Source organism: Athene noctua, chromosome 5 (genome assembly GCF_965140245.1).
Source record: "Athene noctua chromosome 5, bAthNoc1.hap1.1, whole genome shotgun sequence".
Lineage (NCBI taxonomy): Eukaryota > Metazoa > Chordata > Aves > Strigiformes > Strigidae > Athene > Athene noctua.
In genome coordinates this window covers 28,016,458-28,032,164 of record NC_134041.1, presented here as the reverse complement: position 1 = coordinate 28,032,164, position 15,707 = coordinate 28,016,458, and the positions used below count along the sequence as shown (strand labels likewise).

Here is a 15,707-nt window from a genome sequence, read left to right as displayed (position 1 = left end):
ATTTTGAGAAGTTTGATGCTGTTCAGCCCTGGTCATGCCTTACCGGTTGCAAAAAATAAAACTACCATTGAATGAATTAGGAATAAAAGCTAACATTGGGAACATCTGAAAGCTCAAATCAAAGAAATATCTCTCAAAAAAAGCCAATTCTCAATCAAATCAGTCCAACACCAAGAATGAGACCACTAAAACCAGTAGCAAGATTTTAACCTCAGTGGCTTCAGGATTTAACTCCAGAAAATATTTGCTTGTAATGGAAATTAGATCTAAAAGAAAATTAATAATGGATACCATCATTCCAGACCAACTACATGATATTAGAGAAAATTTTAGTGTTTAAAAATATTATCCTTGCAGCTCAAAAGCACCCCCCCCTTTTTTTTTATAAAATGAACACTGTTTCCTCTCACATAGAAACTAGTTTCTATTTCCTTTAAGTGTCTCTTTTGCTTGAGAGATGGATTATCAGTAGTTTACCTCTTTAGGTCATGTAAAAGACAGAAGTATTTCAGAGAAATCACTTGTTTTCATCATTAAGTTAAAGCTCAGCTGTGTGACCAGCAAGTGAATATTCTGCAATGGGGCAGCATTTCTTGACAGCACTCGAGCTCAGCCTTCCAGCCCAGCACAAATTTGGCCAGCTCACTCCAGAGAAGTGTATGAATAACAGTATGAGTACAGTAAAACTAAAAATTGGCCATACATGTAAGCTAACATCTTGCCTAAGCCAAACCATAACATTCAGAAACAAAACTGGACTGAAATGGAGACTGAATGAGGGTAAGGCCAGTCAAGAGCAACCAGAAAGAAACCTAAAAGCAGAAGTCTGAAGGAGAGACTGGAAATCATTTACACCAGCAAGTGGGACTTAGAGAGTTCATGGGACTTCTTACCCTCTTTGCTTTAACTAAACTTGCCCAGTGTTGTAATTTTGGAAATTCTCTCACATTTCTTCTCTCTTGCACTCTACCAAGGAGTCACCGGAAAGAATGGAAAACAGTGCATGGAAACTTGTTGATCATTAGCAAGCATTTGCAAGTTTCTTCTGTGCACATTAAGAAGTTAGATGAATTACTCATCACAAACCTACAAGAGGTCTGGAAAACAGTAAAAACCAGCTGGTGACAGACAGCCGTGCTACTGTTGCTGCAAAAAAATGCTCCTCTGTCCTTTGATTGGACAGGATCAAATGAGGTGACGCCAACTTCAGGACAAAGAGAGTTCTGTGGCAAATGATGGGGTTATTGTAATAAGCCCTAAAACTTTAAGGCTCAAAATATACTTTTTGCAATTTCCTGTAATAATAATAGAAGAAAATGAGACTAATTATTAAACAAGAAAGTATTTCAAGCAGCAATTAGCCATCATGCTCTGCATGAAATAGAGTGAAGTATTATACAAGTAAACTAAGACAGTGGGTGATGAAAGAGACAGGTCTGTTGCCAACCATTTCATGATGAAACTGAAGAAAACTCCAACAAATTAGGAGGACAGAAGTTATGTGAAAAACTTTCTACTGAGTCAGGACATAACTATTCTTCATGGTATCATGTTATATCCCACCAGAGTCTGGACTACACTTCTGTCCACAGGAAACAAGGATAGTGAACCTGAATATGGATGCATGAGTAAGATTTTTAAGCATTATATTTTAAAAGTTAAGAATAAGTAGCACTTTTGACACTACAAATGTCAAGTTGGCGTATTCAGAACAATAAAGTCATGCAAGCTGGTTGGAGACCAACATCTAGTCCACCTGTGGGATCTAGTCTGACTCCTGCTCAAAGCAGAATCTTCTACAATAACCATATTCATAGTTAGCAAAATATTTTTAATTTATATGTTTTCCTGTGGTCTACAGAAACAGAAGATAAGTAACAAAAAAATTATTGTCAGACATATTAATTCTTATAGTTTCTCTTTTTCCTCTCATTTCAGTTGTACACATACCTAAGTCTTGTAGACACTTTTCCCATTCATGAAATCAGGTAACTTGCACTGGGCTCAAAAAATAAAATCTTAAAGATGAGTAGGCTTGCATAGAAAGAATGAATCAGAGTCAGTGAAATATTCCATCAAGAGAAAAAAGGATGCCTTGAAGATCAGAGGAAGAAAGTAATTGTCCACAGTGGAAAAATAAAGAGTGAATAATGATCAAACTCCCATGTTGAGATATCTGCTACTGAGTGCAGTAGGCTTTGGTTTGCAGAGTTTGAGCAAGGCTTACAGGAGAATGTGAGGATACTGTTGCTTTACATTGTCCTTACAATCCCTATGACCCTAAAATAGAAGTTTAGGTGCCACACTTCTTGCTACATACACATCATTCATCACTTCTCCAAATCAGATACTCATAACTCCAAGACTTCTTTCTATGTTTGCCAGTCTTAGATGAATCTTTACACAAGTTGACAAATAGACCTGGCTTAGAGAGAAACAGAGAGGCAGCACTGATTTTCTTTGCATGGGGATAAAGAGCTGCAGCAGTGGTCTGGAGACTGGGGCTTACCGATTTGGAAAACTGGAGAAGACTCTCAGATTACACCTTAAAAGGTCAGGACATAACATTAGTAAACTAAGAGCATTATAAATTCAGAATATGAGAACAGCAGCAAATCAGCTAATGCCAGGTGGTCTGCTTGGTAACCACAACTTTTTCTTCCTTTACAGTACTCCACCAATTCCTCCTTCCCTTTTGACTGCCTTCAAGTTCAGTATCACCAGGACCCTAAAAAGCAAAGGCTGCTACCTACCCCAGAGACCAGTGGTGTAATACCTTCCAAGGGGCTACAGACAATCTTTCCACAAGCAGGCATTTTTCTTAACTGTACTTTACCTCCCACCTATTTTAAACTTCCTCCAACCTATAGCAAATGCAGCCAAAAAAACCTCTTGCATTTACTCCTGTTAGTATGTGTTACCATCAAAATATTCAGTGCAACATTATCAAGAAAAGTAATATCTCTTATTGATCTCCCAAAAATGAATGTCAAAAGTAGAATAGGCTGTACAGAGATTAAGTTGGAAAAGACTTCAGACTGACAGAAGTTTGTCAGATATAAGCCAATTAATGCAACGTGCCAGAAACAAGCTTGTGGCCTCTGCAGAGGCCTCATTTCAGAATCCTTTTAAGATAGCAAGGCCAGAACTCATAGTGAAATAATTCTATTTCACCCTACATACTACACTGTTATTGAATACTAACATAACTTCTCTATCAAATAAAGTACCTGGAAAAAAATTCAAATATTGTGCAACGGCAGCATTACCTTGATATAAGTGACAAGAATACTATTTTATTTACTCAGGAGAATATTTATTGAAAGAAGGTGAAATACAAAGTCCATGCTGTAGCATGTGATAATTCCTTCCTAGCAGAAGGTCTGAAAGAACACTTGTAACGTGCATTGGTATGTTTAATAAATCACAAAGGTAAAGTTAATAACTTAATTTTAAATGGAGAACAGACTTTCCTTGTCTGGTCCTGCATTGATAATACGCACAAACAAGCAAACAATCCTATTCTTCAGGGGACCAACTCTATCTAGTCCCTCTTAGACTCACAGAACCTATCTGGTGGCCTACTTATACCTGCTTGTAATTATAAGTTCAAGACATTGCCCCCCCCTTTTAGCCTGAGGATACAAAGTACAGAGACATACGATAGGGAATAGGGATTTTCCCTTGATGTAACTTTTGTCTGTTGCCTATCACACTTTTATTGCACCCTTCTGAGAAGAGTTTGGATGCAGCATCTCTGTAACCCTCCCAGTAATTCACTGAAGACAGCTACTAACTGAAGAAACACAATGAGACACTGAGGAGGTTGATCATAAAAAAAACAGCATGCTAGGTATGAAAGCAAATATGGTATTGATAACATCTCTTCCTTCCTTTCTAGCCTTTTTCAGGGGGGTTAAGAGCAGTTAGTAAATACCTCTGCCTTAGAGGTCAGTGTTTACCTGATAGCATGGAGATAAATGTTTTCTGCAGTACAACCTATGCAGACACATTAATGTCACTGCTAATATTCAGAGGATCAGTAGCCTCCTGTGGTTAAAACCACCCTGATGCAGACTGTCTGTCCTTGTGTGCACATCTGTCTGCAGTCAGCTTTCAGTCTCCCCGAGTCCTTTGTATCACACTCCACTACAAAACTGTATATATGCGAGCAAGTGCAGCACTGTGCAAATCATTCATGAGCTATTTATAAGTAATCGAAGTTGCATGCAGTATTTAATAAAACAAAATCTTTGAAACTTCCCCGAAAAAAAAGCCAACAACAAATAAGCAGAAATTGGCATGTTCAGTGACCAGATTAAGTACTTAAACCTCTAAATCACCAACTCAGATGGATAGATAAAAGGTAATGCTTAACTCTTCATCTTGCTTTGTATCCATGGTTTCTTCTTTGCAGTGGAACTCAAATATGTACAAAGAACGCACACCTCCTTCAAGCACATTGTAATGTTCACATTGTCTTTACAAACAACAGCTCTTTAACATTAATCAATCTTTATACATGCCAAATCACTTAAAATTATGGAGGCATTCCTGAAAAATAGCAGTGTGCTTCCAAATAATCTGACTTGGAAAAACTAAACCAAATTAAGTAAGTTTTTGCTGCTTCAAACCCCTTTCCTATGAAAATCACTTTTAAACATTTTCACAGCACATGCATCTGAAGAAATTAGATGTCTCTAATATAGTATTCTAGTTTGAAGAGCAACTGATGACTTGCAAAAAGCTTGTTTCATATGCAACTTTAATACTGGTATATCTTAAAGTACTTTTTTCTAATACTCCATTGAGCCCATCTGTCAACTGAAATTTCAGAACACAGGCATGTAGCAGGTGAATTTTGTCAAGATAAAACTGCAGTATTTGTAGCTCATTTGATAAAACCAATAAGTATTTCTGATTTGAAAATACCAATCAGAAAGGGACAAGAATTCAAAGTTCTAGAGGGGATTTTTTTTTTGGTAACACAGACATACACAGACACACAAAACAAACCCAAAGTAATTCAGTCTCATCCGGTTTAACCTCAACCACGAGACACCGCTGTCTGTTTTCTTTCTCAAAAGACTCACGTCACTGTGCACTGAAAAAAGGGAACTTCCACAGTTTGTGGTGAGGATACATGATAAACAGATCTGTTCACACCAACTAGCAGGGCTGCCTGCGTCAATAAAAGGCAGCAGCAGAGTCGGTGAACTGACATTTGGTGCTTGGAGGATTATCGCTGCAAAAGTCGCTTCACGTTAAAGTTAACTAAAATGCCAGGATTTTTTTTTTCCCACAACAACATGGCTGAATTAAATGGAAAAGAAGACTGCAAGCTTGCAGAAGGCAAAATCCATAAAAAGAAGCAAAAGGCTTTGTAAGTATATACATCTTAGTATAAACTCTAATGTATTAGAAGTGAAAATAACACTAGAATCTTGGAGATTAAGAATTAGCACAATGTTTCAGCCCAAACGACTGCAAAGCCTGCTCAAAGCCCAGGACTATAGCATCATTAAAAATGGCTTGAGCTGATGCATACCAATTAATTGATTCCCTTAAGTAATCAGGAGTAGATTTTGGATACACTGGGAGTCTTTTCAAAAAAATTACTTGGATATAACTTCCCAGACTTCAGTCATAGGATGAAGATGTCTGCCTCTGTTTAAAAGTTTTAAGAAATTTAAGTAGAATTGAAATGAAACTGCAATTTTAATGGATTTCAAAAATGTCTGTTCATTGGTTTCAGTGGTGCAGATCTGAAAAATTATTTGAAGTGCATGGTACCACATATCGAATCTGGGATCAAGACTTCTACCTCCAGAAATGTCCTGTAAGTACAGCGATACCCTATAACAAAATATAACTATAGCTAGATTACTATATAGTAAAATTCTATTAATTTCTAAACAACAAATATTGTAATAATGCCTAGAATTTCCAAATACAAAAGAGGTGAACATTAGGAAGTAGAAACTATTCCTGGAGTTAAGGATTTTTTCTTATTGATGTGATAAGTTTGCATCAGTGAGGGAGAAGGCACATCAGTTAAATCTATTTTCTTCAGAGGGACACTGTATCCACTCTCTAAAGATTTGCAAGACATGATGCTTCACACTTAAGTGAAGAGCAGGGTATTACCGTTCTTATTTCAGGAATATGGAAACAGAAGCACAGATACAAAATTATTTGATCAGAGCTACAGTAAAAGCTTGTCTTTCTGGGAACAGAATTCAGTATAACATCATAGTTCTTTAGTTTCCTATCTCTCTGGTTATTTTTCTCAGTGTGGGCTTGCCTCCAGGGTCTCAGATTATAAGGAAGCCATAAGTTTAATACATACCTGGTACATAGTCCTAGAATAGAGGAGTACGTTATCAAATTTGTCTCCTTTTTAAACATGAAAACAAATATTTCTTATTCTTGTCTTAGGCTTTCTGCAGAGGAAGTAATACAGTGGTCCCATTCTTTGGAAAAGCTCTTGGCCAGCCAAAGTAAGTCTATTACTTCAGTATTACTTTGTTCTTATTCTGAGGACAAAATTTTTCTTATCTCACCAAATAGGCAAAGCTGTAGCATTCTGCAAACACTAACAGAGAATGGCCAGTTGTATTTCAGTTATCTACAGTTCCCATGTAACATGGCTACTGTTACAGCTTTGCTTCCAAGTTTGGTTCCTTCCATTTCCTACTCCCAGTATAGCAAATAAACCCCAAACAGCTCAATTCAGTGCTTTTTGATCGGGCTTCTGTCCTTGCATAACACATCAGTTTAATATGGAATTTTCTCTGTACCCTAAGACAATCCATTTAGGGAGGACTAGAATGGATGTATTTTGGTACACAAGGTCTAGATCCAAAAACACTGAGTGTAATTAGGAAGACTATCACCCTTAATATTAAAGTATCTGTAGTAAACTGAAGAAGGGAAGAACAGTGTATTTTGGCAAGATTTTATAACAGAGATTTGAATACAACTCCTGCTTATTTTATCCCCCCTGGTCACAAATATCATACTATAAATGATGACTGTGTTGGCTTTAGGTGGTCAAGGTGTCTTTCGGGAGTTCCTGAAGTCAGAGTTCAGCGAGGAAAACATTGAGTTCTGGCTGGCTTGTGAAGATTACAAGAAAACCAAGTCTGATCACTTACATGGCAAAGCAGAAAGGATTTATGAGGAGTTTGTTCAGTCAGATGCTATTAAACAGGTATGTACGAAGTTAATCTTTGTGGTGTTACAGTACAAGGATTCTGGAAAATCAGATGATAGAAGTGTAGCTTCACCAAGATGCTCATACATTCATTCACTTATATAGGATGAAGACACAGACACATGTTTCTTTAAGTGTACTTGCATCATTACTGTCTTCAGCCATGAGAATATCAGACCTCACCAGTAGAGTCACATGATACAGGCCAGTACTTGGGAGCACCATAGAGCAGAGAAGCTCAGCAGAGGCACCAGTGTCTCAGCACATGATGCTGTTCTCTGACTCAGCCCAGTTTGAATTACTGCTGGTGTTTGGAGTCAGATACTTAGAGAGAGCTTTGCTAGTAAAAGAGCCATGAAGTATTTCCTGTCTTTTAAAATATGTGGACATTCAGAGTAATTAAAAGTGGTGTATGTTAATCATATTTCAAACTGGAGACTCTCATTCTGTGCAAGATTTCTCCTATTGTTTTAATTGGAGGTTTAATTGGAGGTTGTTGTTCTACTTAGTCCATTGTTGAGTTGTACTACTTCTGACTCCATAAGAAACTGCATTTCTGTAATGAGTAGCATTTTTTGTGCATAACTGGGATATAAGCATTAAAATTCCCTCATTTTACAGTTCTGACATTGAACTGAATTCTGAGGCTGTGAATTTATTGACAAAACAAAGTGATAGATATAGAAAGACAGTACATTTCTAAGATGTCAACGGCATTTGTTTTTCACTTTCCAGATCAATATTGACTATCAGATGAGGGAAGCAACAGCCAAAAAGGCTCAAGATCCAACTCACACAAGTTTTGATGAAGCCCAGAAAACTGTGTACATCCTCATGGAAAGGGATTCATATCCCAGATTTTTGAAATCCAAAGCCTACTTGAACCTTTTGAACCAGCTTCAAACCAGCACTTCAAAATGAAGTGTTTGAGGCAGTGAAGAACCAAGTAGAGTCTGTGTCAAATATGCTGTGGAGAGATCCTTCAGAGTGGTTGGATCTTCGCAAGGAGAGCCCCTGCCTTGGGAGGAGGGGTACAAGGGAGATGCAAATACAACCAAGAGAACACAGGATAAAAGTAGGCAAGACTGTTACAAGGGTGAAAGCAGTGCAAGGAGAAAATCCTCTCCTCCCATACACCATGGAGTCAAGACAGGATATGGATACTATTTATTGTTTGAACTACACTGTGAACATTGAACCAAGTCTTAGATCCCAAAGAACTGCTGATTATTAAGAATCAAGACTAGCAAGCTGAGTGTTGGGAAAAGATTGTTCAGTTCAGAAGAAAAATAAGGATGACTGACAATTTTGTGCATAACAAAAAAAATGCCCAGACAAGACTGATCAATGGCTTTTTTTAAATGTGAAGTGTTAATTAGTGAGTGCAGCTCCATGATGCTATTGTGCTATGTAAATATATTATAAATTGACATGTCTTAAAATTGATATATTTTAAATTATATAAGATTTATATAAGCTGTACTTTTTACCAAGTTTGTATTCGACAGGCAGGTATGTAGCACCTTTTCTGTTTAATTTATTGCAAAATAATAAGCAACTCTTCAATCAAATCTACTTAAAAATAAAGTTTTATGGTCATTTTACATCTTATTTTAAGTGATTTTTCCATTGTAATTACCAAAGTACTGATACACACGGTTCCCTTCTGTCCCACTATGCCATGACTTTTTCCCAACACCACCTTTTCTCTTTTTTTATCCATTTTACACAACCATAACCTTAGTTATCTGGACTAGGTGATCCTGATCTACACAGACACATCTTCACAATCCCCAAGAAGAAAAGAAGACCAAAAAAAAAAAAAAAAAAAAAGAGAGAGAAGCAGTCTCTAAATTTCCTATTTTTCATGCTCCCTCAGCTACCAGCACTCGTTAAATCTCAAATATAGAAAAGATTTAATCACTGATGCCACAGTTCAATCTACTTCAATACTGAGGATGTGTTGAGCACAGCTATCACCCACACATGCATATGTAGAGAGGCAGTAACTGGTGAGACTGACTAGCAGTCACATTCCTTGTTATATTAGTACTACTCAACCTAACCTTGGCAAGATCCAGACTCTAATTTACAATACCAACACTAGCATCAAAGGTCATTTAATTTCATGGAAAATGTTGTGTTAAATTTTCTCTCAAATATGCAGTGTTATGAGTAGCCTATACCACAGTGGGTAGTGACAAGAACTAGAGTAATAGAAGAAAAGTTGCAATTATGCAACTGTGATGCATAATTATGAACTGTGTAGCTACGAACACAGGCACTACCAAATCTGAAGTGTTTAAGACCTTGTGACATTAGAATTCATAATGAAAATAAAGGGTGTCCTGGTCTTAATGAGTTACGATCATGAGACGCAGCTATCACACGGGTGGCAAGACAAGATTTTATCTCACCCTTGCAGATTTTCCAGTTTCCAAAATAACATGATCTTAGTCAGGCGTACTCCATTATTCCATACCAAATGGAGAAGCTGTAAACCCACAGACGTCACCTCATGGGGAGAGCAGACCATGTGCATACTGCCACCCTTTGGGGACCTTGGGACCTCCAAGAGAGGAAAAAATCTTCAGTATTTACAAGCAAAACTCTGCTGTCAGGAACACAGCTAAGTGGCAGTTGCTGCCAACTTCCTCCATCACCTACTGCTGTAGCTGGAAGCCACCGCAAATCACATCTTCCTACTTTCAAAGCCAGTAAATGAAGAACAAAAGAATCTGGTCTTGCAGTATGATTTTCGTTCTGTTAAATGTGTATACCTGAGGGAGTCGCTGATTGCAAAACCCGACTGCTTCTGAAACAATGTAAACTAGTCTCCAGTTGGTTCTTACATGAATTAGTTTTCCAGAATCAGTAGGAATTAATCGAATTCCTGTGAAGTAGGAATAATAACTATGCCTCCCAAATCAGGGGCATACTCAGGACACAGTTAATATAGACTAAACGTCACTGTTTGCATAGCTTCAACCTCACAGAAGACAAGGGAACTATGAAATATATCAGCTACCCTCTAAACAGACTCTACCTTCAAGTAACATTATTCTTTTGACTGTAAATCCCTTAAATTACTATGGTCCCAGTTTTCATTTACTCCCCCTGCAGTTTCACAATTTGTCCATGATTTAGCCAAACACCTGTAAGAAATTTCTGACTAAAATCATATTCGTACTATGGCTAGTTAGGATTTATTTTTTTAATGGCTTGTTGCTGCCAGGGAAGACTGTTCATCAGAAGCAATTTTGTCTACTGTTGGGGAGACTGCTGGCTAGGGTAGTGGGTGGATATGTGTTTCCAATTCAGCGTAGGTCTCAGAGGCACGTATAATGAAAACGAGAAGGAAGACTGGAGTCTTGCCGTGGTTTTGGGTGCTGCAGCAGCCACTGCTCACTTCAAGAGCTGGCCATTATCACTGCCTGTGCCCACTGCCCTGAGATTTTGCATGGGCCAGAGTCAAACTTTTCACTAAAGGCACCACAGCTGCTCAGATATTCACAGACGCTGTCTGGCACCCTACACCGTGACCTCCTGCAAAGAGTCACTGGGTCCACCCTAACAGGAGAGGGTGAAAATAGTGACACTATAGCATGCTGGTTAGAGCCCTCTAAAAATAAGCTAAACCTATCCTTAGAAGAGACTAACACAGGTCTCAGGGAGCACACCAACCACTTGTATTACGTGGAGTTAGGACAGACCAGAATATCTGAGGAGGGAAGGAGGGACTTTTCACTCTTTTCAATAAGTATCTCTCCCTGGTTCATGATTTGGTACAGTGTGAGAACGAAAAAAAAAAAAAACTTTTCCGCTCCTTACACCCCAACCTTGGTACATTTCTAAATCTTTCACCTTATTTCCAGTAGGAACCTGAAAACAACTACAAAGGTCAATCACCCAGGTTGTTAATTTCAGAGATATTCCAGCCCACTCCAGTGTCCCTGGCAACATGAGCATGTTTCAACAAGCAATAAACAGCATAGCAGAAGTTTAGAGCTGTCTCTGGGATGCTGTTGTAATCCTAGCATTATATATCTGTTGCTATAGCAGGGCTATACAAAACTGGTTGTTTAAACAAGGTCCAGATCTGGAAGTATTTTATGGCAATTTATAGTGCCATCCATATTAATCTATTTTATAAAAGGAAGATGCTATAAGTAATAGTTCAATGGTAAAACTGAAATTTTAACAGTATTTTAAGACACTTAACAATATTTATTTACATGCTTTAACATAGTCCAAAGAGAGGCATTCTTACTATTTCTTCAACATCTATTTCAAAATACAGTATACAATGCTTATTTTGGAGTGAATTTTTTTTAATTTTTTTTTTTTTTTTAATACTGCATAAATGGAGGTTCTCTGGACTCAAGAAATCACTAGAACATACAGATCAAAGGGGTTAAGGACTCAGTATTTTCTGTGGCTCTTGGTTCATTTACAAGGTACATGCACCATATGAAGTTCATTTGTGATTCCCTACTCATCCTCTCCCCCACCCATGCACAGAAATACCTCAGTATTGCAGACTGGTTTCACAGCTGTGGGTTGTGCCCTGCCCTGCATGGCAGACTTTTACAAAACAGGACATGTTACACATCAAATGCAGAAAGCGTGCCTCCCTGGAAACTTCCCATACTCAAAGGAGAAACTTGTGAACGCAAGCTCTATATACTATCTTGTAAGTGAATTAGTAGGCAATTAGGGGTTACTGTCCTTTCTGAACATAGGCTAGACTGAGTTAATTATTGGTTAACTGCTAAAACTTTCCAGAGCAATCATGCTCTGACTGTGATCCAACACTTATTAAAACATTAATTCTATATATCAAACAGCTTGATTATTTTTTTTAACTAGATTTAGCTTTCTGGTTTTGGAAAAAATATACTGTAAGAGAATGGAAATTTGCTGTTCCATCCACGGTCTCTAAGAAAAACGGTCAAATCAGACTGGTCATCACCTACATATCAGTATAGGAAAACAGGATGCAGTACATGAAGAAGCTTTAAGATTTGACAGTAGTGACTCAGTCTTTTCTTTAAGTGTTCTACCTTACCCCTGAAAAAAAAGATTTTCAGTGTTTGTTAGTGTTTCAGTATAAAAATCAATCATTGTACCATTTCCAGGTATACTTTTGAAGTGAATTAACTTCTCCCTGCCGCAGAGATATTTTTTTATAGGAAGACTCAAGAGTTCAGCAGATCCTGAAAGTGAATTTAGAAGACTAACCTCTCCAATTTGGAAAACCTCTAAAGGTATTCCCTGAAATAGATAATTTTAATATTATCCCAAATAGAACTAAAAATATGGTAAAACATGGTATCATTCTCTCCGATATATTGAAAAGGCCATCCACGGAAGGCTGTTAGTAGAGACATCCTATCATTATGCACAGTGAAGCAGGAAGGAAATTAAAGCTGAGATGGTGACGAATAGTGCAAATACATCACCTTAGACCTCTAAATGCCACCCGTCCCTGCCCACACTCTGAAGTAACAGGCTTTCCAGATGTCATCTCCCTTATAGTTGTGAAATGAGTTGGAAAACAAAAATAGATGACAATAGATGGAAAAAGTAGATGCTCTCATCTTCCATTCAGAGACATGGGTTGATTGTATCAGAGAGGGTAATGTCTAGAAGTGAAGCTTTTGAAAATAAATCTTTAGTCATTAAACTTGGCCAGAAATTGCAAAACAAGTTCTTGCTTAATATTCATTGAATGATTTAAATTTGTTGTGGATGCTCAGAAGCAAAGTCAGAGAGGAGTTAAAGTTATCCCCTGGCTTTGTTTGGATAAATATAGCCTCAAAGGTTCTAGTCATAAAACAGAGATTTACATCAACCAAGAACTGATGTATTTATTTTGGAAATAAACTCATTCCCCCTCATTTCTCAAAAGAGCCCTTGAAAATACTCTCTTGAAAGACCCTAAAGATCATCAACGTTTAAATTCTACTGAGTACTTCCCTTCAATTTCTTCAAACAGCCTAAGCACCACACAACCTTAAAGCACTTCTCTAAACTACTTCAGTGACCAGCTTTCACATGGTCCCTTTACTAATAAAATTAAAAATAGCTTGAGTAAAAAATGAAATGCAGAAATGTAAACCTTTCAGGATCACTTTAGACTCGTGTGCAGAGAGAAACAGAGCAGAGTAGCAGTGCTTCTGTTCAGTTTGTTATGCAGCCAAAGCACTAAAGTAACAGTACAACTGCCTACAAACTTGACATCACTTTAGTCACAGGGGGTTTCGTTTTTTTTTTTCAAGTTACTGTGGTCAGAGGGCTTCTGCTATTAGAAGACAACCTTTAAAAATACAACAAACACTTTTTGTATAATAGCAATAATTTAGTAACCATTAATTTCATACTACTTATGAAAGTCTGTATTATATTTACTGTAGCAAATGATTTGTCAATGATGAAGGTCAAGAAACCTGCTTTAAAGATAGAGACTTGCTGTTGAGCAGAATTTGATCAGCCACAAGTTTGAGCAAGACAACATGCTTGTTCATGCCAGTCTGAGGGAATAGTGAACATACTCAGGGCGTTCAAACAAATTCCAAAGTTTAACCAGGGCCTGTTCATGTGCTGGAACAAACATCTGGAGGATTGGGGTCCCTAGACTAACATGGTCAACTATGCTGACCAACTTGGACCAAACTGTAATCAAAACCTTTACACTAAACAAACTACTGCAAGATGAACAACTGGCACCTTCAAAATGAGTGCACTTGCAGGAAGTGTAAGTAAGTAGCCTTGTTTACTGCTGAGCTTTTCTGCAAGTGTGCATGCAGAATCTGACAGAGAGCTAAGGGCACACAGTACTTCATACACAAACCACAGTACCCACCTCTCTGAAGCCTGATTAAATGGAAGGGTTGAAAGTTCATGTAAAAACTAGTCTAAGCTTCCCATCACATGATTTCCTTTTCTACTTCAATGGTTGCAGAATATCAGGCTCACAGAATGACATCACAGCTTTTAGGAAGAAAAAGGGAAGAGAAAGGTCATCGCATACAACTGAGGTAAGGTTTTCAGAAGTGCTATCTAGACTTCAGTCTGTTTTCACTGAGCAGATGATTGTTTCCAGAGATCAGTTTGCAGAGACCAGTCATAATGTAAAATTTGTCCAACCTTACCAATAATACGTGAAGCCATGAATATAGAAACTATTCAAGTTCTTCAAGTCAGTGACTACTAGCAGGCCATGCCTACTTCTATCCAGAAACAGAAACCTTCATCATCTCTATAGCTGCAGTTTCTTGACTGTTGCAGCCTACATTAAGGAGCTGAACCTGTGAACACCGTTCCTTGTTGCCCTGTGAGAAGATCTTTGCTGCACACCGAACCTAACTTTTCTTGAGGCTATTTTCAATTATATAGTAAGAAAGTTCCCAATAGAACCTGATCAAAGCCAAGTAAGATGCAACCAGAGAAACAGGACTGTCTCTGGAAGCATCAATGGCTGTACTAAGTGAAAAGCAAGAATGTTGATCCATTATTTCTATACTACGCCCACTCAAACAGCAGTGATGATAAGAAGCACCTAGATCAGACTATTCACTTTGTTAACAAAGGTCTCTTCAGATTTCACTGTTTTTCCTGTGCTTGGCCCTAGATCTTCAGGCACATTCTCAGTGCTCCTATTTAACATGCCCTTGTAAGACACTGCAATAGGAATGTGAGTACCAGGCAAGCCCCAGCAAGCAGCGTTCCTACATTCATGAACACCAGTATGTGGGTGTAGTGCAGGAGAAAGGGTAGCAGTGTGCAAGCAAGGGAGTATGTGGGTAGATGGAAAGAATGGCTACAACACAAAGAATAAGACAGACAGTACCTCCATGTTCACTAGTGTGAAACAGATGTAGGTGGGTGAGATGTTTATTGAGCATTAAACTAGAAACACAAATAGGAAAGAACAAATATAAGAGCAAGAGAAAAAACAAAGTTAAGGCATGAGAATTAACAAAGATGCTACTAGGTAAGTGGACACATGAAAACAAAAGTAAATACAAGATACTGAGCAAGAATTCATCTGAGAGCCTTAGCCTCACTGATAAAAAACTGTTGCAATCAAGACAGTCAACATATATTACCTAAACTAGCTGGCAATTGATAATTAATCCCTAGAAAAAGAACAGGCCAGAACAACTGACAAATTCAGCTGCTCTGATATGATATAGTCATATTCTTCATTTTGATACTTTGGCTTTTCAATTTTCCTCATAATTTTCTTTCTGGAAAAACACATCCAGCTCAACTGCTGAATGAACCAAGCAATAATTGACTCCTACATAGCACATGCCCTCATGACACTGAAGTTTTTCTCTGTCCGTATGCTTGGCAACACAAGGAATTCAAAGGAACAAGGCCATATCAGAAGCCATATTAACCAGCCCATCCAACATATGCCTCAGTTACCTGCTTGTCTCAGTGTGACCTCACCTCTCTGGGCAAGGAGTCTCTTTCAGGCTAG

General features: G+C 38.0%; 1 protein-coding gene across 1 annotated transcript; it reads left to right on the top strand.

Moving 5' to 3' along the window:
• The first annotated feature begins 5,233 nt into the window (after nt 1-5,233).
• On the top strand, nt 5,234-8,625 carry RGS1 (regulator of G protein signaling 1). Its single transcript, XM_074908237.1, has 5 exons — nt 5,234-5,383; nt 5,756-5,839; nt 6,439-6,500; nt 7,050-7,213; nt 7,952-8,625. The coding sequence occupies exons 1-5, from the start codon at nt 5,280-5,282 to the stop codon at nt 8,135-8,137; spliced, it is 600 nt and encodes a 199-aa protein (XP_074764338.1). The 5' UTR covers nt 5,234-5,279; the 3' UTR covers nt 8,138-8,625.
• The last annotated feature ends 7,082 nt before the right edge of the window (nt 8,626-15,707 follow it).

What these genes read in the sequence shown, in the direction of transcription:
- RGS1 (XM_074908237.1), top strand. Translation starts at nt 5,280, where the DNA reads ATGCCAGGATTTTTTTTTTCCCACAACAACATGGCTGAATTAAATGGA. An exon ending in AAAAAGAAGCAAAAGGCTTT is followed by an intron (nt 5,384 to 5,755) that starts GTAAGTATATAC and finishes CATTGGTTTCAG; the next exon opens with TGGTGCAGATCTGAAAAATT. An exon ending in TCTACCTCCAGAAATGTCCT is followed by an intron (nt 5,840 to 6,438) that starts GTAAGTACAGCG and finishes TTCTTGTCTTAG; the next exon opens with GCTTTCTGCAGAGGAAGTAA.